At 33.4% G+C, this 23,198-nt stretch overlaps 6 protein-coding genes across 6 annotated transcripts; 5 read left to right on the top strand and 1 right to left on the bottom strand.

The window, feature by feature from the left end:
* Positions 1–943: 943 nt before the first annotated feature.
* On the bottom strand, positions 944–4,393 carry LOC134827146 (protein unc-45 homolog B). The gene is given in 3 exon segments (XM_063839704.1): positions 944–3,181; positions 3,184–4,105; positions 4,170–4,393. Coding segments are annotated over 2 exon segments (2,853 nt in total). The 5' UTR covers positions 4,004–4,105; positions 4,170–4,393; the 3' UTR covers positions 944–1,148.
* Positions 4,394–7,601: 3,208 nt separating this feature from the next.
* LOC134837982 (DNA replication complex GINS protein SLD5) lies at positions 7,602–8,689 on the top strand. The gene is made up of 2 exons (XM_063853395.1): positions 7,602–8,211; positions 8,265–8,689. Exons 1-2 carry the CDS (start codon positions 7,659–7,661, stop codon positions 8,384–8,386), a joined length of 675 nt encoding a protein of 224 aa, XP_063709465.1. The 5' UTR covers positions 7,602–7,658; the 3' UTR covers positions 8,387–8,689.
* Positions 8,675–11,364, top strand: LOC134837700 (cilium assembly protein DZIP1L). The gene is made up of 2 exons (XM_063853087.1): positions 8,675–8,807; positions 8,867–11,364. The coding sequence occupies exons 1-2, from the start codon at positions 8,675–8,677 to the stop codon at positions 11,362–11,364; spliced, it is 2,631 nt and encodes an 876-aa protein (XP_063709157.1).
* A 137-nt stretch (positions 11,365–11,501) lies between these two features.
* Positions 11,502–12,873, top strand: LOC134836961 (splicing factor 3B subunit 4). Its single transcript, XM_063852255.1, has 4 exons — positions 11,502–11,611; positions 11,669–12,345; positions 12,410–12,496; positions 12,736–12,873. Exons 1-4 carry the CDS (start codon positions 11,578–11,580, stop codon positions 12,817–12,819), a joined length of 882 nt encoding a protein of 293 aa, XP_063708325.1. The 5' UTR covers positions 11,502–11,577; the 3' UTR covers positions 12,820–12,873.
* A 216-nt stretch (positions 12,874–13,089) lies between these two features.
* Positions 13,090–14,537, top strand: LOC134831268 (rhodopsin-like). Its single transcript, XM_063844957.1, is given in 5 exon segments — positions 13,090–13,834; positions 13,887–14,064; positions 14,067–14,114; positions 14,172–14,220; positions 14,293–14,537. Coding segments are annotated over 5 exon segments (1,107 nt in total). The 5' UTR covers positions 13,090–13,150; the 3' UTR covers positions 14,441–14,537.
* Positions 14,538–15,134: 597 nt separating this feature from the next.
* On the top strand, positions 15,135–16,794 carry LOC134838236 (rhodopsin-like). The gene is made up of 5 exons (XM_063853761.1): positions 15,135–15,716; positions 15,775–16,048; positions 16,110–16,341; positions 16,415–16,463; positions 16,529–16,794. The coding sequence occupies exons 1-5, from the start codon at positions 15,271–15,273 to the stop codon at positions 16,656–16,658; spliced, it is 1,131 nt and encodes a 376-aa protein (XP_063709831.1). The 5' UTR covers positions 15,135–15,270; the 3' UTR covers positions 16,659–16,794.
* Positions 16,795–23,198: the final 6,404 nt, after the last annotated feature.

Genomic DNA, 23,198 nt, shown 5'->3' with positions numbered 1-23,198 from the left:
ATCAAAAAATATGTGAGAAAGGACTTAATATTCACTTCCAGCTATAAAATTTATCAAATTTAGGCCACTCCAAATGAAAATCAAAAATAAAGTCCGATGCCCCATTTCAAAAGTCGAAAATCCAATGGGGCAAAATAAAAAAAAAGTTAAAAATTTAACCAAAAATGACCATTTTTGGGTGTATTTCATAATTTTTCAAGAAAATTTCCATAGAATTTTTCAATTTATTCTAATTTTTGGAAATCATATTTTATCATAAATTTTCTTCTCTAAAAATATTTTTTATAAAATTATTAAATTTTTTTTTCAAAATTTTTTGACAGTTATTTTTTATGAAATTTTTTTTCTTTAATTTTTATTATGGAATATTCTGAAATCTATTTTAAATAAGCAAATTTCAAAGTAAATAGTAAAAAAGCATCAAAAATATAATTTAACGCTCAAAAATTGATAAAATTTTGTCATTTGTTATGAAAATAGTATTTCAAAACTTTTTTTTTTATTTTGCCCCCCCATTTTATTTTAAAAAAATTTGGACTTTATTTTTGATTTTCATTTGGAGCGGCCTTAGGTTGAAAAATTATTTCAGATGGTTCATAACGATATTTCATATTCATTAGAAAAAGCGTTATAGCTTTTTATTTTTTATTCGAAAATGCGTTTTGGAACAAATGTTATCAAAAAATATGTAAGAAAGGACTTAATTTTCACTTCCAGCTATATTCAAAGTAAAAAATGAATTAAATAAAAAATATTTAGAGTTGTAAAAATATTAAGATTTATAATCAATTTCTGCTAAAAATACGCTAAAGTAAATTTTATTATTTTTTTTCTAACAAAAATTCATCATTTTTTGACTCAAACCAGTTAAAAAATTGAAATTCTTCAAAACTTTTATAAATTCTGGACCTTTTTGTTAAAAAAAATAAAATAAATTTTTATTTGTACTGAAAAATCGTTTAAATTTTTATTTGAATGCAAATATTTTATAAAAATCTAATGATTTACAATTATTGTGTCGTGTCTTAAAACAAACAAAATCTCATATTAACTTAAAACTAATCTGAAAAACTCTAAAAAACACAATTTTAAGTACAATAAAAGTAATATAAATACGTTTGACGTAAAAAGTTTCTTTAAGGCACTCTTTACTCTAAATCCTCATCCAAAGGTCTTGCTTTGAAGACATCCGGCGCCATTTGTTCCAACTTTTCAATTTCCTTGTTCTCCTCGATAATTTTCATCTCTTCACACACTCTCAGGATTTCTCGTGCTGTTTCGATTGCCTTTGCCCGTTTTTCGTCATTAAATTGTGTCAAGCCATTCAACATTGTCATGATATCGCTGTCCATAATCTTCTCCGCGAGTTCCTTATCTGCCTTTATGCAATTCAAAATAGTCACACATCCTCGATGTTGCACCGAAGGACTCGGATTGGCAACAAGAACACGCAAAAGTTCCAACCATCGCTGCACTTGAAGGAGTTTTCGGCAGCATTTGTCGCTCATCGATGTGAAAATCGCAAGAGCGCCTGAAGCAGCGATTGCCGTTTCTTCATCTTCTTCTTCGCAATAGAGGAACAAAAGTTTTAAACGATCGTTATCGCCTTCATAGGCTTTTACAACTTCCTCGGATTGCGCCATGTTGCACATAACTTGCGCCGCAGCCCGATTCAGCATGAGATGATCTTCGCCGAGGTACTGTTCAATCTTCGATAAGCCTTGTTCACGTAAAATGCGCTTTCTAACGGTTTCATTCATGCCAGCGAGGTTACACAAAGCCATCAAAGCTTCGAAATTCTCCAAAGCTGATGCATCGGGACTCAGTTGATTCAACAAGGGACGCACGACATCAAGTGATCGTTGCCCGGGGAAGGCAATTTCGGGATTTATTGTGATTCCAAGACGGGATAATGCTTGTCCGGCATGCGATTTTCCCTTCGCAGTTCCTTTAAGTGCGAGATTTATCAAAACTTTGGCACCTCCTTGTTGCACAATTAAACCGCGATTTTCTTGTTCGGCAGCAATCGCATTAAAAACACGCGAAATAAGCTCTCGTGAATTATCACTTTCGGTTTTGCACAAAGCAACAAGCGAGCTCGTGACACCTTCTTTGGCGAGAATAATGCAACGTTTCGCCACAAAATCAGGATCATCAAGTTCATGCTCCTCCGGGATGTGATGTTTCGCATATTCAGCAAGTTGTTTCAACTCGGGCAAAATTTCTTGCTTCTCGTAGGCATTTACGAGATTAACTAGCGTTGTAACGACGCCATATAAGCAAGATTGATCGCCAGTTTTGGCCAGTTCGAGTAAGGCACGCAACGCAGGACGATCTTCGATGAGTTTTTCCTTGACATCGGCATCAAGTGTCAAATAAGAAAGACCTTCGGCAGCCCATTTGCGAATATCCTTGTCTTTTCCGGGCTTTACTAAGAAACGTCGACACGCTTCGGCGAGTTTTTTCGTTGAGCCATCTGCCATGGGACGAATTGAGGCATCTGTGCCGCCTGAACTGCCCATTTTACTGAGACCAACAAGTGCACGAACGCGAATTCCTTCGTCCTTTGAGTGATACAACTTTTTGAGGATTTCCATGCCTGTTTGGACAAGCGATTTGGCAGTATCTTTCTTGGAAGCAGCTGCGATGATGCATTCCACGGCGACTTTTTGCTGTAAAATGTCATCTTCCATGGTTGCCATTGCGAGAATCATCTGCATGATGCCTTCTTTTTGGATAACTTGTTTGCCGACATCCAAGGGACCTTGCAGTAAAGCTGTGACGGCGACTGTTACACGTACTTTCGACTCGAGACTCGGATCTAACAACTTGTCTTTGACGAAATCGTTGATTTTTTCCAAGAATTTCTGCTTCAAGGCGTCATACCAGCAATTTTCGTAGATCCGAGCGAGACAAACGCCGGCAATGGTACGAGATGAAGGCGTAATTGGCATCGCACTTTCATACGTGTACTCTTCAAGTTCACTGCAAACGTCTAACAAGCGATGAACACCGCCGATATTGATCAAATTTTCCGCCCAATCCAAATATTTGTAATGAATGTTCTTCGTAACGAGTTCAACGCAGGCATCACGTGCCTTTCCTTTCAAAATTGGATCGTTAATGGCATGCACGAGACACGTAAGTAAGAAATCAATGTCCTTTTTGTTCTCCTCGACAACTCTTTCTTCGGTTTTGTGTCTTCTTTTGTATCCATACCACTGTACGAGTTCAAAACGGTTTGCATGCAATATTCCGCAGCACATGTTCGATCATCGTCGTCCGAATTCAGCATCTTAACGAACCACATGATGCCCAATTCAGTAATTGCAGCTTTTGTTCGCTCCAACGAGTCTTTACACAAGTTTGTGATTGTTCGAATTGCATTCAGGATGATCTCGTTGTTCTTCTCAACCTTCACCAAACGTCCAATTTTCTGCAAAACACCTTCTTTGAACATAATTTCGGCGCCAGCTTTCTCCCGAGACAAAACCACACAATTTGACATTGCGGTTTTTCGTTTTTCCATGTCTTTTTCGATGTCAAAAGCGATTGAGAACATTTGTTCGACCTTGTTGGAGGTTTGGGCGCGTTGCCTCGATCGCTCTTGCACAATTACGTGCAAGCGTTCCAACACGGGTTTAATTATTTTGTTCGATGGATCGGCATCTAAGACGCCACGCGCATCACGATACGATTCCTCGAAACGTTCGAGCTTTTCCAACGCTTGACAACGACGCCACAGTGCTTTCGGGTCTTTAGGTCCATGCTCGAGGGCTTTGTCGCAATCTTTCACTGCCTTTTCCCAATCTTCGAGTTTCAAGTGACACTGTGCACGATTTTTGTAGAAAACGGGAAGTTCTTTGTGTTTTTCGCCAGTTTTGATGGCTTGCGTGTAATATTCGATAGCTTCCTCCCAATAGCCATCTTTGAAAGCTTGATTTCCGCGATCTTTCCACACGAGCGGATCCTCGATCTGTTCAACTTTTTTTGTTTCAACCATTTTCTTTTACTTGCTTTGTATGTAATTTCTCTTAATATGGAATAAATTTGACCTAATTTTCAATGAAAATTCTTCTTGTTGCTTTTTTTCTTCAATAAAAGTCTGAAAGGAAATATTTTTCTTTTAGTATTTAGCTCTTTAATTGTCGTTTTGTAACTATTCGTACCTCTTGTGACTGATTTCACTTTTATAATAATTGATGAAATTCGGAAAAATGACGAAAATCTAGAAGTCTCTCGAACAATCAAGAACCATCTGTCTATTTTTATCCGAGTAAGCAGCGTGTTTGATGTTTTCTCTTCAACGTTTCCTCCACAGAGACACGAATGCACCGGCAATGTCTTGTTTTTCCTCTTTGCCAAGAGAATTTTCTCGTGATGTATTTATAGATTGAGTAATTTACCGAGAATGAGATGATGACGAGTCCAAGGAGAGGCGCTTGTTTACATGAACAGCTGATTAGGGCGATACAACTTTTGAATTTGTTTTCGATTTTTTTTTTAGAAAATTTAATTTATTTAGAATTTTTTTTTTTGAAACTGAAAAATTTTTTTTTCTTTGACATAGTTTTGTTTTGAAAACTAAATCAAGAGCAAACTGAAAAAAATTTTTTCCTTTGACATAGTTTTGATTTGAAAACTAAATCAAGAGCAAAAAAACTGTGTCAAAAACTGTGTCAAAGCAATTTTTATCAAATCTTGCTCCAAATGGATAAAAATTTGTCAGAGGGCTCTAATTTATCATTTTTAATCATTTTATAACTCAAAACTGCCAAAAAATTGAAACTGAAAAAAATTTTTTTCTTTGACATAGTTTTGTTTTGAAAACTAAATCAAGATCAAAAAAACTATGTCAAAAACTGTGTCAAAGCAATTTTTATCAAATCTTGCTCCAAATGGATAAAAATTTGTCAGAGGGCTCTAATTTATCATTTTTAATCATTTTATAACCCAAAACTGTCAAAAAATTGAAACTGAAAAAAATTTTTTTCTTTGACATAGTTTTGTTTTGAAAACTAAATCAAGATCAAAAAAACTATGTCAAAAACTGTGTCAAAGCAATTTTTATCAAATCTTGCTCCAAATGGATAAAAATTTGTCAGAGGGCTCTAATTTATCATTTTTAATCATTTTATAACTCAAAACTGCTAAAAAATTGAAACTGAAAAAAATTTTTTCTTTGACATAGTTTTGTTTTGAAAACTAAATCAAGAGCAAAACTGTGTCAAAAACTGTGTCAACGCAAAGCAATTTTTTCAAATCTTGCTCCAAATGGATAAAAATTTGTCAAGGGCTCTAATTTATCATTTTTAATCATTTTATAACTCAAAACTGCCAAAAAATTGAAACTGACATAGTTTTGTTTTAAAAACTAAATCAAGAGCAAAACTGTGTTATGTCAAAAACTGTGTCAAAGCAATTTTTATCAAATCTTGCTCCAAATGGATAAAAATTTATCAGAGGGCTCTAATTTATCATTTTTAATCATTTTATAACTCAAAACTGCCAAAAAATTGAAACTGAAAAAAAATTTTTTTCTTTGACATAGTTTTGTTTTGACTGTGTCAAAAACTATGTCAAAAACTGTGTCAAAGCAAAACTAAATCAAGAGCAAAAAAACTATGTCAAAAACTGTGTCAAAGCAATTTTTTCAAATCTTGCTCCAAATGGATAAAAATTTGTCAGAGGGCTCTAATTTATCATTTTTAATCATTTTATAACTCAAAACTGCCAAAAAATTGAAACTGAAAAAAAAAAAGTTTTTTTTCTTTGACATAGTTTTGTTTTGAAAACTAAATCAAGAGCAAAAAAACTATGTCAAAAACTGTGTCAAAGCAATTTTTATCAAATCTTGCTCCAAATGGATAAAAATTTGTCAGAGGGCTCTAATTTATCATTTTTAATCATTTTATAACTCAAAACTGCTAAAAAATTGAAACTGAAAAAAATTTTTTTTTTCAAATGGATAAAAATTTTGACATAGTTTTGTTTTGAAAAAAAAACTAAATCAAGAGCAAAACTGTGTCAAAAACTATGTCAAAAACTGTGTCAAAGCAATTTTTTTCAAATCTTGCTCCAAATGGATAAAAATTTGTCAGAGGGCTCTAATTTATCATTTTTAATCATTTTATAACTCAAAACTGCCAAAAAATTGAAACTGAAAAAAAATTTTTCTTTGACATAGTTTTGTTTTGAAAACTAAATCAAGAGCAAAACTGTGTCAAAAACTATGTCAAAAACTGTGTCAAAGCAAGGGCTCTAATTTATCATTTTTAATCATTTTATCAAAATCAAAAAATTGAAACTGCTTTGACATAGTTTTGTTTTGAAAACTAAATCAAGAGCAAAACTGTGTCAAAAACTATATCAAAAACTGTGTCAAAGCAATTTTTTTCAAATCTTGCTCCAAATGGATAAAAATTTGTCAGAGGGCTCTAATTTATCATTTTTAATCATTTTATAACTCAAAACTGCCAAAAAATTGAAACTGAAAAAAAATTTTCCTTTGACATAGTTTTGTTTTGAAAACTAAATCAAGAATGTGTCAAAAACTATGTCAAAAAAAAGCAATTTTTATCAAATCTTGCTCCAAATGGATAAAAATTTGTCAGAGGGCTCTAATTTATCATTTTTAATCATTTTATAACTCAAAACTGTCAAAAAATTGAAACTGAAAAAAATTTTTTTCTTTGACATAGTTTTGTTTTGAAAACTAAATCAAGAGCAAAAAAACTATGTCAAAAACTGTGTCAAAGCAATTTTTTTCAAATCTTGCTCCAAATGGATAAAAATTTGTCAGAGGGCTCTAATTTATCATTTTCAATCATTTTATAACTCAAAACTGCTAAAAAATTGAAACTGAAAAAATTTTTTTTCTTTGACATAGTTTTGTTTTGAAAACTAAATCAAGAGCAAAACTGTGTCAAAAACTGTGTCAAAGCAATTTTTTTCAAATCTTGCTCCAAATGGATAAAAATTTGTCAGAGGGCTCTAATTTATCATTTTTAATCATTTTATAACTCAAAACTGCTAAAAAATTGAAACTGAAAAAAAATTTTTTCTTTGACATAGTTTTGTTTTGAAAACTAAATCAAGAGCAAAACTGTGTCAAAAACTGTGTCAAAGCAATTTTTTTCAAATCTTGCTCCAAATGGATAAAAATTTGTCAGAGGGCTCTAATTTATCATTTTTAATCATTTTATAACTCAAAACTGCTAAAAAATTGAAACTGAAAAAAATTTTTTTCTTTGACATAGTTTTGTTTTAAAAACTAAATCAAGAGCAAAACTGTGTCAAAAACTATGTCAAAAACTGAGTCAAAGCATTTTTTGTCAAATCTTGACCCAAATGGATAAAAATTTTACAGAAGGCTCTAATTTATCATTTTTAATGGATTTTTTTCAAACATGTAACGCGAAACAGAAAACGGTTTTGGAACACCCTAAATGTGTCTAAATATTTTTTTTTCCAAATATTTTTAAAAAATTCAAAAAATGATAAAAAAAAATAAAAAACTTAAATTAAAAAAAATCGGAAACAAATTTATTCATCGTTTTGGCCTTAAAAAAGTCAAATCGCCGCATGCTAATTCAAAATTATTAAAATTTGGCGCTCTAAAATCATAATTTCTAAATTTTTAAATTAAATTTCCCGCAATGGAAGACAGTTTTGATGAGCATTTCATTGCCCAGGAGGAAGGCATCGACGAAACCTTCGAAGATGACGACGAGGAACACATCACAGCGGAAAAAGTCTTGGAAAATATCTCTTTGGCATGGCAGAACGAACGTCTCTCGCCGGAGCTCTTACCGCACTGCAGTGACATGGTCGAATTAATGCTCGGTCAAATCGCTCACATGGAAGAAAACCTCCAAACGCTCGATCCGAACGACTTTCGTTCAATTATGCACAAAATGGAGCTCGAACGCATCCGATACACGCTCGCTAGCTACTTGCGATGTCGCCTGAAGAAGATCGAGGAGTTCACGGGACACATTTTGGAAGAAGAATCCACGCGGAGTGATGTTGAGAAACGATTATCGTCCTCGGAACTTGTTTTCGCAAAGGGATATCACGAAATTACCGAAAATCACTTGTTTCAAGTCGCAACACGACACATGCCGTCCAACATGCAACAGAACGACAACAAATTGCGCATCGTGAAACCGAATCTAATGAGCCATGTCGTGGTCAAAGTGAATTCTGAAAGTGAGTTTCTTGATGTTTTCGTGAATTTCTTGTGTTTAAACGATTATTTTTAGCTCCCGCAACTATCGTTGGCACAAACGACGAAGAAATCGATCTCGCACCTGGCTCGTTGCACTTGTTGCCGTATCAGCTAATTTCGGAGTTGCTCATTAAAGGAAGTGTCAGCATGACATGATCCACGAAAAACACAAAATTTCTTCTTAAGAACCTTGAACTTTGTCGGCAGGCGGCATCAAAAGAGCCGCACGTTTGTTGTCAAAAATATTTCCACGCGCCAAACAACGCCAGACGTTGCCATGACAACCATCGAAAAACGCAGCAAAAACAAATCCAATGTTAGTTATTTAATTTTAGGATTCCATCGTGAATAGATGTTAATTTTGAATCAAGTTAGGTTTTAATTTCCATTTTAAATGTTAAAAAACTCAAATTCGTAGGAAATAAGTCTTTGAAATAAAGAAAAATGTCAATTATTGAGAAAGCGAGTGCTTCGTGGAAGCACGATTTTACTCAGTTAGCGAGAGAGAGTGGATTTCAGTTTCGTCATTTGCATGCCAGTGGCACAGGAGCAGCTTTTTTCGATTGGAAAGAGATCGGTAAGTCCTTAAATTATCAATTTTTGCAATTAAAATCATAAAAATTTTGATTTTTTTAGACAACATTGATGTCGACAAGATAATTTCGGATCGCGATTTTCAAGCTGTCGATCGTTTATTGCCTCATTTAATGGAAGCTCCTATCGGTTCGCTCGTCCATAATCGCATTCTCGACCCGAACATTCGCAAATACTTGCAACTCACACAACTCGCCATGCAATATTTGGTTTTTTGCAAGAAATTTCTCGACAAAACGGTTTTCGGGCTGCATTCAGCAATTAACGACTCATCAAAAGACAATGCCAAGTTGGGTAGAATTTTGAAACGAAAAAATCAGGAAATTCAGTCGTTGCAGGTTAAATTGAGAGATTTGGAGGAAAATGTGAAATACGATAGTAAAAGAGGTCATGTGCCGAGAAAGCAGCATTTTGAAGGAATTGACGACAAAAATTCACCTCCGACGACGCCAACGCCTGTTGCTGTGACAGACAAAAGTTTAATTAGCACAATAAAGTTGGAGCTCGAAGTGAAACAGCTCAAAGAACGATTAAATGCAGCGGAAAAGGACTTGCAAGAACAAAGAGTGAACAATTTCCAACGAAATAATGTACGGGAATGTCAACATTCGACCGTGGAATCGGGAGTTCAGACAAAAATTGAAGAAAATTCAAAGGAAACGAGCAAAAGATCTTCCAGAAATGAGTTGAAAGTTGAGTCAAAGTCGAAATTCGGATCAACTGAGAGCTTAAAATCGCAAGAAGAGGTCGTTTCGGTGAAACGTTTGAACGAATTGATGCGAGAACAGACAAAAATGATCGAACAATTGCGAGAAAATGAAAGAAATTCCTACAAAAATGAATTATCTGAGCTGCGATCGGGATTTAAAGAGGCATTTCAGTCGTTAAAGTCAAGTATTGATATGAAACTTGCCGATATCCAAAAAGATCACAAGTCTCAAGAGCTTTTAAAAAGTTCGAATCTTAGAGAAAAGTCACCTTCTCCGATGGCATCTCCAAAAGTACAAAGAAAACTCCCTCAAACCACTTCAATTGAGGAAAATTTAACCAAAATTGGTAAAATTGACGAAGTGATGCGCGAAGAACATGAACATTGGGAGACGAGATTCAGCAAACTCGAACGTATATTCGAACAAAATCAAGAAATGATGTCCAATAGTTTGCAAAATATGTCACAAATGTACAGCAATAAGTTCAATACGTTAGAAAAAACGATCAAAGATGCCTCATTGAAGCAGTTGAAACACGAAATTACCCAATCGGAGCCGATGTTGGTCAAAAAAGTCGAAGAACGAGGACGTCCCAATGTCACAAAAGTCACGAGTGCAAAGGAAATTGTCGTTAAAGGAGCTTCAAGTCCTCGGAAATTGTCTCCAGCATCGAGTCCAAGGAAAACTTCTCCTTCACCAACGAGACGAGAGATACCTTCGTCGCCTGTAAAGCCTCCAACGGAGAAAAAACTGCCTTCAGTTGTAAAAATTGTGAAGCCCGTGTCTCCTGAACCTCCGAAAAATGTCTCAAAAGGTGCAATTCCTAAAAAACCAGTTAAAACTCCAACGCCCATACCTGAAACAAAGTTCAAAAAGAACGAAAAAAAAGTTCTTCCGAATCCCACAGTGAAAATAACGAGACCTTCAATTACGGAACATCATCCCATCAAGAATTCCTTCAAAGCGGGAACTACTGACACCCATGTTGATAACCCGGCGGAGTCCCAATTTGATATTTTCATGTCGTTTCGTAACCGTTTAAAGAAATACGGGATAAAACACACGAATAAATCGTTGTCGACGCCACAAATGCTCGCGATCAAGTCGCAACTCGTGCAAGAACGTCTAAAATCGAAGAAGAAAAGTTCCTTGTTCTCGACAATTCGTTCGCGATTGAGCAGTCAAGTGAGCAAAGAAGCAAAATCTCGACTTGCTAAGCTCAAAACGGATGACCGATACGCGAAAGAGGATTCTTCCGATCGATTCGAGTGCACAAAACACAATTCGAACAACATTGAAGACATTATCGAGGAAAATTCTTCCAGCAGCAGCTCCAATTCCGACTCAGAAGTTGTTATTGTAGCAAAAGCTGTACAAAAAAGTCAAAAACTTCCACCGTTACGAGAACAAAATAACTCTCCTCGTGTTTCTCCGAAGCCATCTCCGCAAGCATCTCCCCGTGCAAAGCCCCGAACGACAAATTTAACGAAAACTTCTCCTTTGAAACTCTCGACAGAGTCAATTTTCGACATTTCCGAGTCCGCACTCACAAGTACAAAGCTCGAAGATCAACTCCGACGGGTTCTCGATTCGCCAATTCGTCGTCCAAGTTACCCGAAAGAGCATATGATGAAAAATCCCGTTGACATGAATGCGAAAGTAGCACAAGCTAATGCAGCAGCAACTCAAAAACGCGTGAATTTTTCCACGAGTCAACCGTTAGTGAGCAGTTTCCATGAAAAGTCGCCACAAAAGAGCAATAATTATTCGCATGTTTCGTTAACGAACCTCTCTGATGATTCAGATTTCAATTTTAGTCATTATAAGTAGAGATTTTAGTCGATTTTAGTCTAAAAATAAAGAAAAATTAAATTAACGGATGATTTTTTTCAAATTTAAAAGGCATCACTTTCATTCGTCTCAATTTTATGAATCAGCATTGGCGATCTCCGCTCTCCAAAACGTAAACAAACGTCGTCTCGTGCGGCAAAAATCCTAAAAATCCCGATTTTCTGACGATTTGTGGTTCAAAAGTGCCCAAAAATGGCTGCAGGTCCCATTGCAGAACGAAATCAAGGTAAAATAATTCATTTCTTGCAAGTTTTCTCTCAATAAATCTCAAAATCTTTCATAGATGCGACAATTTATGTCGGCGGTCTCGATGATAAAGTCACGGAAACGCTTTTGTGGGAGCTTTTCGTGCAAGCAGGTCCCGTCGTGAACGTTCACATGCCCAAAGATCGCGTCACACAAACGCATCAAGGCTACGGCTTCGTCGAATTTCTCTCGGAAGAAGATGCGGACTACGCGATAAAGATTATGAACATGATAAAGCTCTACGGGAAGCCGATTCGTGTCAACAAAGCGTCTGCCCATCAGAAAAATCTCGATGTTGGTGCGAATATTTTCATTGGAAACTTGGATCCGGAAGTTGATGAGAAACTGCTGTACGATACATTCTCGGCATTCGGCGTGATTTTACAAACACCCAAAATTATGCGAGATCCCGAAACGGGCAACAGCAAAGGATTCGCTTTCATCAATTTTGCCAGTTTTGAAGCTTCCGATGCGGCAATGGATGCGATGAACGGGCAATATTTGTGTAATAGACCGATTTCCGTGTCGTACGCTTTCAAGAAAGATTCCAAGGGAGAACGTCACGGATCAGCAGCGGAAAGATTGTTGGCAGCACAGAATCCGTTGTCGCAAGCTGATAGACCGCATCAATTGTTCGCAGATGCTCCTGTGCCGACAATGATGCCTGCTCCTCCTCCGCAAGTACCCATGATGGGTGCAATGCCTCCGATGCCGGTGAGTTTTGAAAAAAATTTAGATTTTGAAAATCCATCTAAAATTGATTTTTTTCTGTTTTTAGCCTCCTGGTCCATTTGCTGCTGTTCCTCCTCCAATGCCGAGAATGCCGCCTCCATTGAGAATGCCTCCTGCATGGCCTCCACAGGGCGTAAGTTTCTAAATTTTAAGATTTTTGATTAAAAATTTGAAAATTTTGATAGAAAATTTGAAATTTTTTATAAAATATTTGAAAATGTTTATGAAATATTTAAAATGAAAAATTTGAATTTTTTTAAAAAATTTTTTTAAATTTTTTATCTTTTAAAAAAATTTTTTTTCGAAAAATTTTAAATTTTTCATCAAATTAAATCTTTGGAATTACAATTTTTAACATTTTTTATCTTTTAGGCTCCTCCTGGTTTACCTCCGATGCCGCCTCCGCCAAATTGGGGACCTCCATTACCTCCGCAGAACTTTGCACCTAACTTCTAAGTCCAATCAAATACAAATTTTGACAAATTTTTAAGGAATAAATGAAAGTAACGCAAGAATTTATCGATTTTCATAACCTGACCACATTCAATTCACATTCGATCCAAAAATAAAAATTAATCCGCTTACCCTTGATATCAAATTTCATATTTTACGACATTTATGAATCTAATCAAATTATAATTTCACCCCCGAAAAAGCATTTTCGAGTATAAATTGTCCCGATTTGCGAAATTTTCCTCGAGTTATTGTTAAACTTTCTTCCAAAGAACTTGAAAAAAGTGAAAAAAAAAGTTATTTAGTAGCTCAAAAGTGCTTTGAGGACTTTACCATGTATCAATATTCTGGATTTCAAAATTTAACCGTCTTCGATAAGGCAACGCCCGACATGCTTTATCTCATTGACGTTCATTGGAAGCAATTTCCCCCGATGAATCCGTTGTGGCATAGCATCTTGGCTTTTGTACTCCTAATTTTGGGCGTTATTTCGTGCGTTGGTAATCTCGTCGTTTGTCAAGTGTTTCTTTCGACGAAATCTTTGAGGACCCCGTCGAACATGCTCGTCGTGAATTTGGCATTTTCGGATTTTATGATGATGTTTACGATGTGCCCGCCAATGGTGTACAATTGTTTGGCGGAAACGTGGGTTTTGGGCCCGCTGGCATGCACTTTGTACGGCATGTGCGGAAGTTTGTTCGGATGCGTCTCCATATGGTCGATGACGATGATCGCACTTGACCGTTACAACGTCATCGTGAAGGGATTATCCGCTAAGCCGATGACCATGACGGGAGTCGTGTTGCGGATTGCGTTTATTTGGGTCTCGTGTGTGGCATGGACCATTGCGCCGGTGTTCGGATGGAACAGATACGTGCCTGAGGGAAATATGACGGCATGTGGCACGGATTACTTGAACAAAGAGTGGTTTAGTCGTTCGTATATTCTGGTTTACGCGACTTGGGTGTACTTTACGCCCTTATTTACAATTATTTTCGCATATTATCACATCCTGAAAGTAAGTTTTTGAACATTTTTCAATAAAAAATCCTTAAAATCATCAATTTTAGGCTGTCATTGCCCACGAACGAACGATGCGCGAACAAGCGAAAAAGATGAACGTCACTTCGTTACGCTCGCAAGAAGCAAAACAACAAAGCACGGAAGCAAAACTCGCCAAAGTTGCTCTCATGACGATTACTTTGTGGTTCATGGCATGGACTCCCTATCTGATCATCAATTTTGCGGGATTTTCGAGTTTGTCACCATTAGTCCCTTGTCAACTATTTGGGGATCAGGTAAAAAAAAACATGTTTTTTTTATGACAACTAAAATTATTGTTTTTACGTCGACAGTTTTCGCGAAAGCTAATGCCGTTTATAATCCAATTGTCTATGGTATTAGGTGAGTTTCTACTTTTACAAGAGATTTCTTGTAATCAAAAGGATTAATGTTCTATTTTTTGTCATTTCGTAGCCATCCACGGTATCGTGCAGCTTTGTACAAAAAATATCCGTCGTTGGCATGCTCAGCAAGTAGCGGAGACGACACTGTGTCTACTGTTTCAAGCGTCACTCATCTCTCGAAAGAGCAGGAAGAGCCCAAGAATGATGAAACAGCCTAAAAAATATGAATTTTGATGAAAAATGTTGCATTTTACGTAAAAATTTTATGAAAAAAGTTGTTATTCCATAGAAAATTCAAAATATACTTAACCGAAAAATAAGCTTATCATGAAATATTTGTTAAAAATGTCAAAAAAATCGACAAATTTTTATCATTTGTATCAAAAAATACTAAAGATCATGACTCTTTTAATGTTAATTGTTAATATTTAAATTTTTAACTTCATTTTTAGCTCTTCTAAAATACAGTTTGAATCAAAAATGATAAAATTCTATAAATTAATATACAAAAAACCATTGATTTTACATTTTTACTTCAAAAATAATAAGCTGTAAACAAAAAAATCAAGAAAAAATGGAAATTTTCCATTAAACGGCTTCAATCAAAGCTTAGCATTGCCCTTAGAAACGCCTTGTAACACTTAGCTGTCAATTAGTTACGAGAACTTATCACTTACTTTCATAATTGTTATGATTTTTTAATATTTCAAGGCTTGAGAAAGTGACTTGACACCTATTACAAACATTTTTCTTCAAAATTTTCCCCTTTACTTTTCCAAGTCGAAGAAAAAATTTTAAAATAAGAACATTTTAATCCAATAAACGACGACAACCAAATTGCATAAGGCTGCTTGTGTCTCATGAAATGTATAAAAAGACGACTTTCTTCGAAAAATGCATGAGTTGTAATTTGAAACTGCTCGGTAACTCATCCACAGAACAGCAGTGAACAAAAAAAAAAGTGTAAAGTGCTAAAATTTAAATAAATTGTCTTAAAAATTCATAAATTTCAAAAAATTTAAAGACAACCAGAAAACCCATTGGAAAAATGGCTGCCTTCGAATACGCCCACGGGCCCGTAATGATGGCTCAGCAAGCATTTGGCGCGAACATGACGGTCTACGATCGCGTTCCAGCGAACATGAAGCATCTCGTTGACGTCTATTGGGCGCAATTTCCGCCAATGAATCCCCTGTGGTACAGCATTCTTGCCTTGTTTCTCGTGGTATTGGCGTTCATTTCGATGAGCGGTAATTTTGTCGTGTTGTACGTGTTCCTTTCGACAAAATCGTTACGCACGCCCTCCAATATGCTGATTATAAATTTGGCATTTTCGGACTTTATGATTATGTTTACGTTGTGTCCCGCGATGTTTTGGGCCTGTTTGAAGGAGACTTGGACAATGGGACCTCTCGCGTGTGAACTTTACGCACTCAGCGGATCGCTGTTCGGATGTGTTTCTATTTGGACGATGACGATGATTTCCTTTGATCGGTAAGAAATTTCACTAAAATTGAAAAAAAAAAATTAAAATTATTTTTTTTTTGAACAGTTACAACGTCATTGTAAAAGGTTTACAAGCGAAACCCTTGACAATGTCGGGCGTTCTTCTTCGCATCTTGTTCATTTACGTTTCCTGTTCGTTCTGGGCCATTATGCCCCTGTTTGGATGGAACCGTTATGTGCCCGAGGGTAACATGACAGCTTGCGGCACGGATTACATCTCACAGGACTGGAAGAGTCGCTCTTACTTGTGTGCTTATTCCTTCTTCGTGTACGAACTCCCACTTTTCTTGATTATTTTCTCGTATTATCACATCTTGAAGGTAATTTTCAGCTCTTTTTTCAATCTTAGAGGTCAAAAATTAACTGAAAAACTCCTTTTAGGCTGTTTTCGCTCACGAAAAAAGCATGCGCGATCAAGCAAAGAAGATGAATGTCACATCTCTCCGTTCCTCCGAAGAGAACAAGAACCAAAGTACCGAAGCAAAACTCGCCAAAGTTGCTCTCATGACAATTACCTTGTGGTTTATGGCATGGACTCCGTATTTGGTGATCAATTGGGGCGGCATGTTCAATACTATCAAAATTACGCCTCTTTTCTCCATTTGGGGATCAGGTAATTTCCAACTTATTTTTACAAAAATTTAATCCTTTTAACCTTGTAACGAAAAAAATATGAAATTTTTCAGTTTTCGCTAAGACAAGTTGCTGTTACAATCCAATTGTTTACGGCATTAGGTACGTAATGCGATTAAAATTCAAGTGTGTGACACAATTTTTAATGCAATTTTCCCTTATGACAGTCATCCAAGATATCGGGCAGCTTTGCAGAAGACTTTCCCGTCGTTGGTTTGTGGAGCTACCGACAACGAAGCCGCCTCTACTGGAACAGCTTCCGTCGGAGATGGCGCGAGCGTTACTTCATCAACATAAAAAGTTACAAGAAATGATGATGATGAGAGAAATTTTTATTTTTTTATAGTTAATTTTTAAATTTTTATGTGTTGTGACCAAAAAAAAATGAAACAAAAAATAAAATAAAGTGAAATAACCTTCCGTAAAAATTAAAGTTCAAGTTTTTTCGTGCTTTGTGTAGTTTTTTACAGAGGAGAACATGGTTTCACATTCAGACATGTTGGATGTGAAGCTCAAAAGGAGTCCGTAGTATCCAATGAGAACTTCCAAGATCTAAAAAAAATTTATCTTTTATTTTTTTTTTTAAATTTATAAACACAAATTACCTGTAAAAATAATTTTTTGTTGATTTTTGAACAATTTCCTACTTTGAAGTCAATTTTTTAATGATATAAATACGCCTGAATGTTTCTCCACTCCAAATTTAAATTTAAAAAAAAATTCTAATTAATTTTGAGACAAAATTAACTTAAAAATTGAATTGTACTTACTCGATGACCCAATTTTTCATTTTTAATTATTTTTGTTGAAACGTTAGATACTTCCATCATCAATTTTTGAAACTAAAAAAAAAATAAATTAAAAAAAAATTATAAAAAAAAATAATAAAATTTTACATCAGAAGTGCATTTTGAGCAAAAATCCGTTAAAATCATCAACAAAAAAATAGTTGGCAGCAAATTATATTGCGCATCTGAAAAATTTTCAAACATAAATTCATAAATTTTAACCAGACGTCTCCATATTAACTTACCGTAATACGGAATGACTCCCGCTAATGCATACATTTTCAAGTGACGACACATAAACATGTGAATTGCATAAATATTCGACACCAATCCAACAGTAAAAGCCGTTAAAACTGCAAAAATTGAATGTTTATAGGCATCGTTGAACAATTGAACGACTTTTAGCAGTTCCTTGATTTTTATTTCGAGTCTTTTAAGCTCTCGATCGACTCTGGGTCTCATGTTATTGTATAAAAAGACCTCCTGGATGTCATTAATGATGGTTTTAATAAACTGCTAGATGAGTAAGACACAAACGATGTAATAAAGTGAATGTGTGTAAATCACCAAAAATGACAGAAGACGAATATATAACACGATATGAGTTCGTAATTGTACGTAAATTGTGTAAAAAACGATAAAAACCGCAAAATACAATTCCATTCTTCGTTTTAGAGGGATTTTTAACAAAATTCTTTTGGATTTCACATTTTTCAAGAAAAATAAATAAATTTTCCTTATTTTGGAATAGTTGAAGGTCAAATGAAGGAGAATCAAAAAGTGATTAAAAGTTGAAGCTGCAAAGAAATTTAAATAAAAAAAAAATTAACTAAAAATTTGAAAAAAAATTACTTATCATTGTCATTGAGAGAACAATCAAAACGTAAAGTCCTTCCTTGTTGAGTGCAGCCTGCTTTAAAACTTCCCTCATGACGTCCGAAAAGTAGTAAAATAGAATATCCGTCAAAAAAAGAAAGTATAAAATGTGAATTAGAACCACGAAAATTCTGCAACACAAAAATTTACAGCACGGAAACGGGCTGAAAAGGTTGAGCGTTCTTAGCAGAAGCAGCATTTTTGATCGACTGACCTTCTTTTGCCATTAGAGTTGATATAAAAAGAGCTTTTGTGACACGCAACAATTCAATCTAGAACAAAAAGTTTATGAAATTAAACAAAAAAAAATGTTATTGATTTTTTTTTTTAATTTTTAAAGGATTTTTACACTTTTTCCAACCTTTTTATGTCATTTTTATAAATTTTAGTGAAGTCTTTACAAAATTTCAACATTTTTTATCGACTTAAAGACCCATTTTGTGTTTTTTCAGTCATATTAGAATGATGTACGTCAAATAAAAGAGAATTGCATGTCTCAGTTCGAGGCGTAAATGATAAAAGCATCTGGTAGTACCCAAGAAATAACTCGATAATCTAAAAAAAAATTAAAATTATTAATAAAAAATTTTTAAAAACATAAAAAATTACTTTTAAAACGAAGTTTTGGTCAATTTTTGTAATGTTTCTCATGACAGTGAATTCAATTTGATTGTGCTCCAATACTTGTTGAATGATACTCAACTGAAAAATTCGACAAAATTTAAATTTTAAAATTAATTTTCAATCTTTCTTACCCTTGGAACTGATTTTTTGTCCATTACATTCCTCGTTGTCAACGAAAAAACTTCCCCCTTAAGTGTCTGAAACTACAGAAAAATTTCTACTATTGATTTTTTTAATTTTAAAAAGATCCTCACACTTGATTTGGCATCCGAGCAAAAACTTGGAACGATTGTCAGTAGTCCAAAAGTAGGAAAAATATTGAATATTGCATCTAAAATTTTAATTTTAGTATTTTAATGAAATTTTAACAATTTTTAATGAAAAAATTTATAAAAAAAAAATTACCGTTACTGATAAAAAATGCCGCATCACTGATGTCAAGGATGTCGTTGCTGCAAAATACCATGTGAATCATATAAATGTAAATAGCAAGTTCAGCGGTAAAACATCCCAAAACTACTCCAATTGCATTTTTATAAACTGAATTAAATTCATTGACGACATTCAATAAAGTTTTTATATCATTTTCGTAAAATTCTGTAATTTTTTGTAAAAAATCTCTATTTGGATTAATTTTTAACATTTTAACTTTCAGAATTATTTCTTCAATGTACTGCTGGATGATAATGACATGCACGGCATAATTTACAGTGAAAAAATAAACTTGAGCCACGAAGAAAATTCTCGCAAAAAGTGCGAAATTTGTCAACAATTGAATCGCAATAGATAAAATTATCAAAAAAAGTATCAGAGTCAAACGATATTTTTGATAAATTGTCATTTTTACGTTAATATTTTTCGATTTAAGATTTTTAACGAAAAATCGATAGATTTTGTGAGATTTTCGTCTATGTCGGATCGCTTCGATGAAAATTGTAAATACACTGAATTGCGATGCACTAAATAATCCATACAGAATTCCATAAAAAACCATAAAGTTTTCGTTTTTGTAGGCAAAGTCATCGATAGTAAAGCAATATATTTGATAAAGGAACAAAAGTGTTGCAAGAGAAAAAAATATTTGAAGTAAAACGAATGAAATTCTCAAACAACAACATTTGCACGGCGGATATGGATTGAAAAATTGAAGAGCTCTTAGCAGCAACAGCATTCTTTATCGACTAAAAAAGAATCATTAACGTTTTTTTCTGAATCATTTAATTCAGAGACTTGTGCATGTCTGATAACGAGGCGTGAATGATAAAAGCATCGTGTAATAACCGAAGAATAATTCAAAAATCTAAAAAAAAAATTTAATTGTTAGTTGAAAACTCATGAAAACATTAAAAATTACCTTTAAAACGAAACTTTGATCTACAGTTGTAATATTTCCAATAATTTGAAATTCTATAGGATTGTGCTGCAGTACTTGTTGAACAACTTTTAACTGAAAATTTTGACAAATTGATGAAAAAAAAATTTTTTTTAGACTTTTTTACCTTTGGAATCGAATTTTTGTTCATTAGGTTTTTGGATGTCAATGAAAAAACTTCCCACAAAAGTTCCTGATACTGAAAAATTAATTTTAATAATTTTTTTCAATAGATTTTGATGATCTTACACTTGAAATGGCATCCGAACAAAATGCAGGAACGATTATTAGTAGTAAGGATGTTGGAATTATATTGAAACATGCATCTAAAAATAAAATTTAAGTTAATTTTTGCTTATAATTTTAATGAAAATTAAATTAGCCAGAGCTGAAAAACTTATTAAAATCAAAGTTTTATGAATTAAGTTTTTTTTTAAAAGTTCTAAAATTTGATTTAATTTTTATATAATTAAATATTTAAATTAATATTTATTTAAATGAAAAAAAATCAAACAAAATATTTTTTTTTCATAATTTTGAAAAAACTAAAAAAATGACATTTTTCAATATATTTTTGACGTTAATTTAAAGATAAAAAAAAAATTTTACTTAACTTTTTAATTAAATTTTAGCCTAAAAAATTTTTTGGATTTCAATTTAAGTCAAAAAATTTAAAATAAATTTTCAAATCTTCTTACCAACAACAACAAACATTGTTATTCTTGTAGTTATAATGTTGTTACTACACAACAACATGTGAATTATGTAAATATAAATAATAAGTGTCGCCGTAAAACCTCCCAAAATTACTCCAATAGCATTTTTGTAAACTGAATTAAATCCATCAACGACATCCAACAATGTTTTTATGTCATTTTCATAAAATTCTGTGATTTTTTGTGCAAAATCACGATTTTGAGTCATTTTTAAGCTCCTCACTTTGAAAACAATTGTTTTAATGAACTGTTGAAGGATGATGACATTAACGACATAATTAATGGTGAAAAAATAAATATGCACTACGAAGAAAATTCGCTGAAAGCCACCGACTCCTTTCGAAAATTGTTCCTCAATGGTTAAGATTACAAATAAAAATACCACAAACAAACGGATTTTTTGAGATAATTTCGTTTTGACTTTGATATTTTTGGATTTCAGGCTTTCAACGAAAATTTTATAAATTTTTTGAGATTTCTTTCGATGTCGAATCGCTTCTACAAAAATTACGAAGAGACTGAGTTGCGAAACAGCAATTAGTCCAAAAACGATGCCAAAAATAATCGTAAATTCTTCATTGTTTGCAAATTGTTTCGTAGTGACAATGTAAATTTGGGAACTCTCTAAAAATCCTTGAATTAATAGAATAAATTGAATTACGAAAAATGAAACTCTTAAAAATTTCCATTTGAACGACGGATAAGGATTGAAAGCTTGAAGAGCTCTTAACAGCAACAGCATTTGGTATCAACTGAAAATGTGCGTTAACAATAAAAGCTAAGTTGAAAGCAAAAAAAAACATTGAAAGTATGAATTTTGCGTGACAATTGTCGAGTTCTGTTAAGAAATTGACTCAGTTGATAAAAAATGCTCGTTCTGTTGAGAGCTCTTGCCATTTTCAATTCATTTCCATCAGCTAAAATTACTTTTTGCAACTTTTTTGGGTTAATTTTCCATGGATATTGGTTTTTCTCGACAATTTGGCACAACAGCGCAGCATTTGTCAGCATGAGTGAAGAAATTCTTGTGAAATACGATCGACAATTCTTGATGTTTTTTGTTTGTTTTGCTTTATTTTCTGGTAAGTTTTTAATTTTTCCTCATTTTTCTCCATTAAATTATATTTTTTTCAGCAAACTTGTTCACTTTCTTCACTATTGTTGTAAATACGAAAAAATATCCTGCAAAAATTCACCAACTTCGAAAATTTTTCATACAAAAACTGAGATCCAAAGATATTATGATCAAATTTTCGTGTTGCCAATGGATTTATGGAGCATTAATGTCTTTTGTGATGATTATTTTTATATTGGGTCAATTTTTGAGTCCATTAATGATAATGATGAGATCTTATTTTAACATGGTAATCCTTCTGCATTCCATCCAGTTCATCATTTATGTGTTTTTGATTCAAAAATTAATCATTTCAATTGATACGAAACTCAAAAAATTCGTAAAAAATTCAAAAATTGTAAGTGGCGAGTATTTGGAGATGTTATTAAGAGACATCGATCAACTTTTGGAGATTTTAAGTTTGTTTGAAGATCTTTATAAGTTTTCAAGTCTTTGTATCATCATTAATTTAACAATTACGATAATTTGTCACGTTTATATCTTTCGGATTATGTGGTGTTTTAATATTCTCACAAGTCATTGCATTGGCGTGATAATTTGGCACGGTAAGTTTTGATGAAGTTTTAATCAAAATTTAATTTAAAATAAAAAATAAAATTGAAAAAATATTTTTTTAGATGGACTCTTCAATTTTATTCCGATTAATTTAATTTTTCTAAGCATAGTGAGAGTTTGCTCAAAGACGACCTCAAGTGTAATTAAAAAAAAAATTTTTTTGATTTAAAATTTTCATTCAGAAGATGTAGTTTCAGAACTTAAAAGCTTCAGTAATGTTCATTTCTTCCAAAACATTGAAGCCCCAAAGGAATATTTTTCAGTTGAAGTCTATTCAGCTTAAATTGGAGCACAATCCAGTCGAATTTTATGCCACAAAAAGTTTGATTATAAAGGTTAAACATAATTTTTATAATTTTTAAAATTTTTTTCAATTAATTTTTAATTTTAGATTTCCGAGATATTTTTTGCTTATTATGGAACACTAATATCATTCACTCCTAATGATAATGAAGAATGTGCCGCAATGTAAAAAAGCAAAAATCGATGAATTGCGTGTCGATCGAGAAAATTTCCTGTGAAATTTAGTAAAAAGCTCAGTTCGTGAAAAATGTCGTTGCTGCTAAGACTTCTAAACATTTTCAGTCCAATTTCTTGTTTCAAAAAAATATTTTTTTGCTTTCCATTTTTGATATTTCACTTTTCGATGTTAATTTATGGAATTTATTATTGGTGTACGTTTGATATTATTTTTAGACTTTTTGACCATGCAACGGAGGGATATGAAGCCAATTTGGGTGAACTATTTTTCGTCATCAACTGCACTTATTA

The sequence above is a fragment of the Culicoides brevitarsis genome, chromosome 1 (genome assembly GCF_036172545.1).
Source record: "Culicoides brevitarsis isolate CSIRO-B50_1 chromosome 1, AGI_CSIRO_Cbre_v1, whole genome shotgun sequence".
NCBI lineage: Eukaryota > Metazoa > Arthropoda > Insecta > Diptera > Ceratopogonidae > Culicoides > Culicoides brevitarsis.
Note: the sequence above shows the minus strand (reverse complement) of the source record. Positions and strands in the feature narration are given on the sequence as shown.

What these genes read in the sequence shown, in the direction of transcription:
- LOC134837982 (XM_063853395.1), top strand. Translation starts at nt 7,659, where the DNA reads ATGGAAGACAGTTTTGATGAGCATTTCATTGCCCAGGAGGAAGGCATC. An exon ending in GGTCAAAGTGAATTCTGAAA is followed by an intron (nt 8,212 to 8,264) that starts GTGAGTTTCTTG and finishes GATTATTTTTAG; the next exon opens with CTCCCGCAACTATCGTTGGC.
- LOC134837700 (XM_063853087.1), top strand. Translation starts at nt 8,675, where the DNA reads ATGTCAATTATTGAGAAAGCGAGTGCTTCGTGGAAGCACGATTTTACT. An exon ending in TTTCGATTGGAAAGAGATCG is followed by an intron (nt 8,808 to 8,866) that starts GTAAGTCCTTAA and finishes TGATTTTTTTAG; the next exon opens with ACAACATTGATGTCGACAAG.
- LOC134836961 (XM_063852255.1), top strand. Translation starts at nt 11,578, where the DNA reads ATGGCTGCAGGTCCCATTGCAGAACGAAATCAAG. An exon ending in GTGCAATGCCTCCGATGCCG is followed by an intron (nt 12,346 to 12,409) that starts GTGAGTTTTGAA and finishes TTCTGTTTTTAG; the next exon opens with CCTCCTGGTCCATTTGCTGC. An exon ending in CTGCATGGCCTCCACAGGGC is followed by an intron (nt 12,497 to 12,735) that starts GTAAGTTTCTAA and finishes TTTATCTTTTAG; the next exon opens with GCTCCTCCTGGTTTACCTCC.
- LOC134838236 (XM_063853761.1), top strand. Translation starts at nt 15,271, where the DNA reads ATGGCTGCCTTCGAATACGCCCACGGGCCCGTAATGATGGCTCAGCAA. An exon ending in ACGATGATTTCCTTTGATCG is followed by an intron (nt 15,717 to 15,774) that starts GTAAGAAATTTC and finishes TTTTTTGAACAG; the next exon opens with TTACAACGTCATTGTAAAAG. An exon ending in CGTATTATCACATCTTGAAG is followed by an intron (nt 16,049 to 16,109) that starts GTAATTTTCAGC and finishes AACTCCTTTTAG; the next exon opens with GCTGTTTTCGCTCACGAAAA.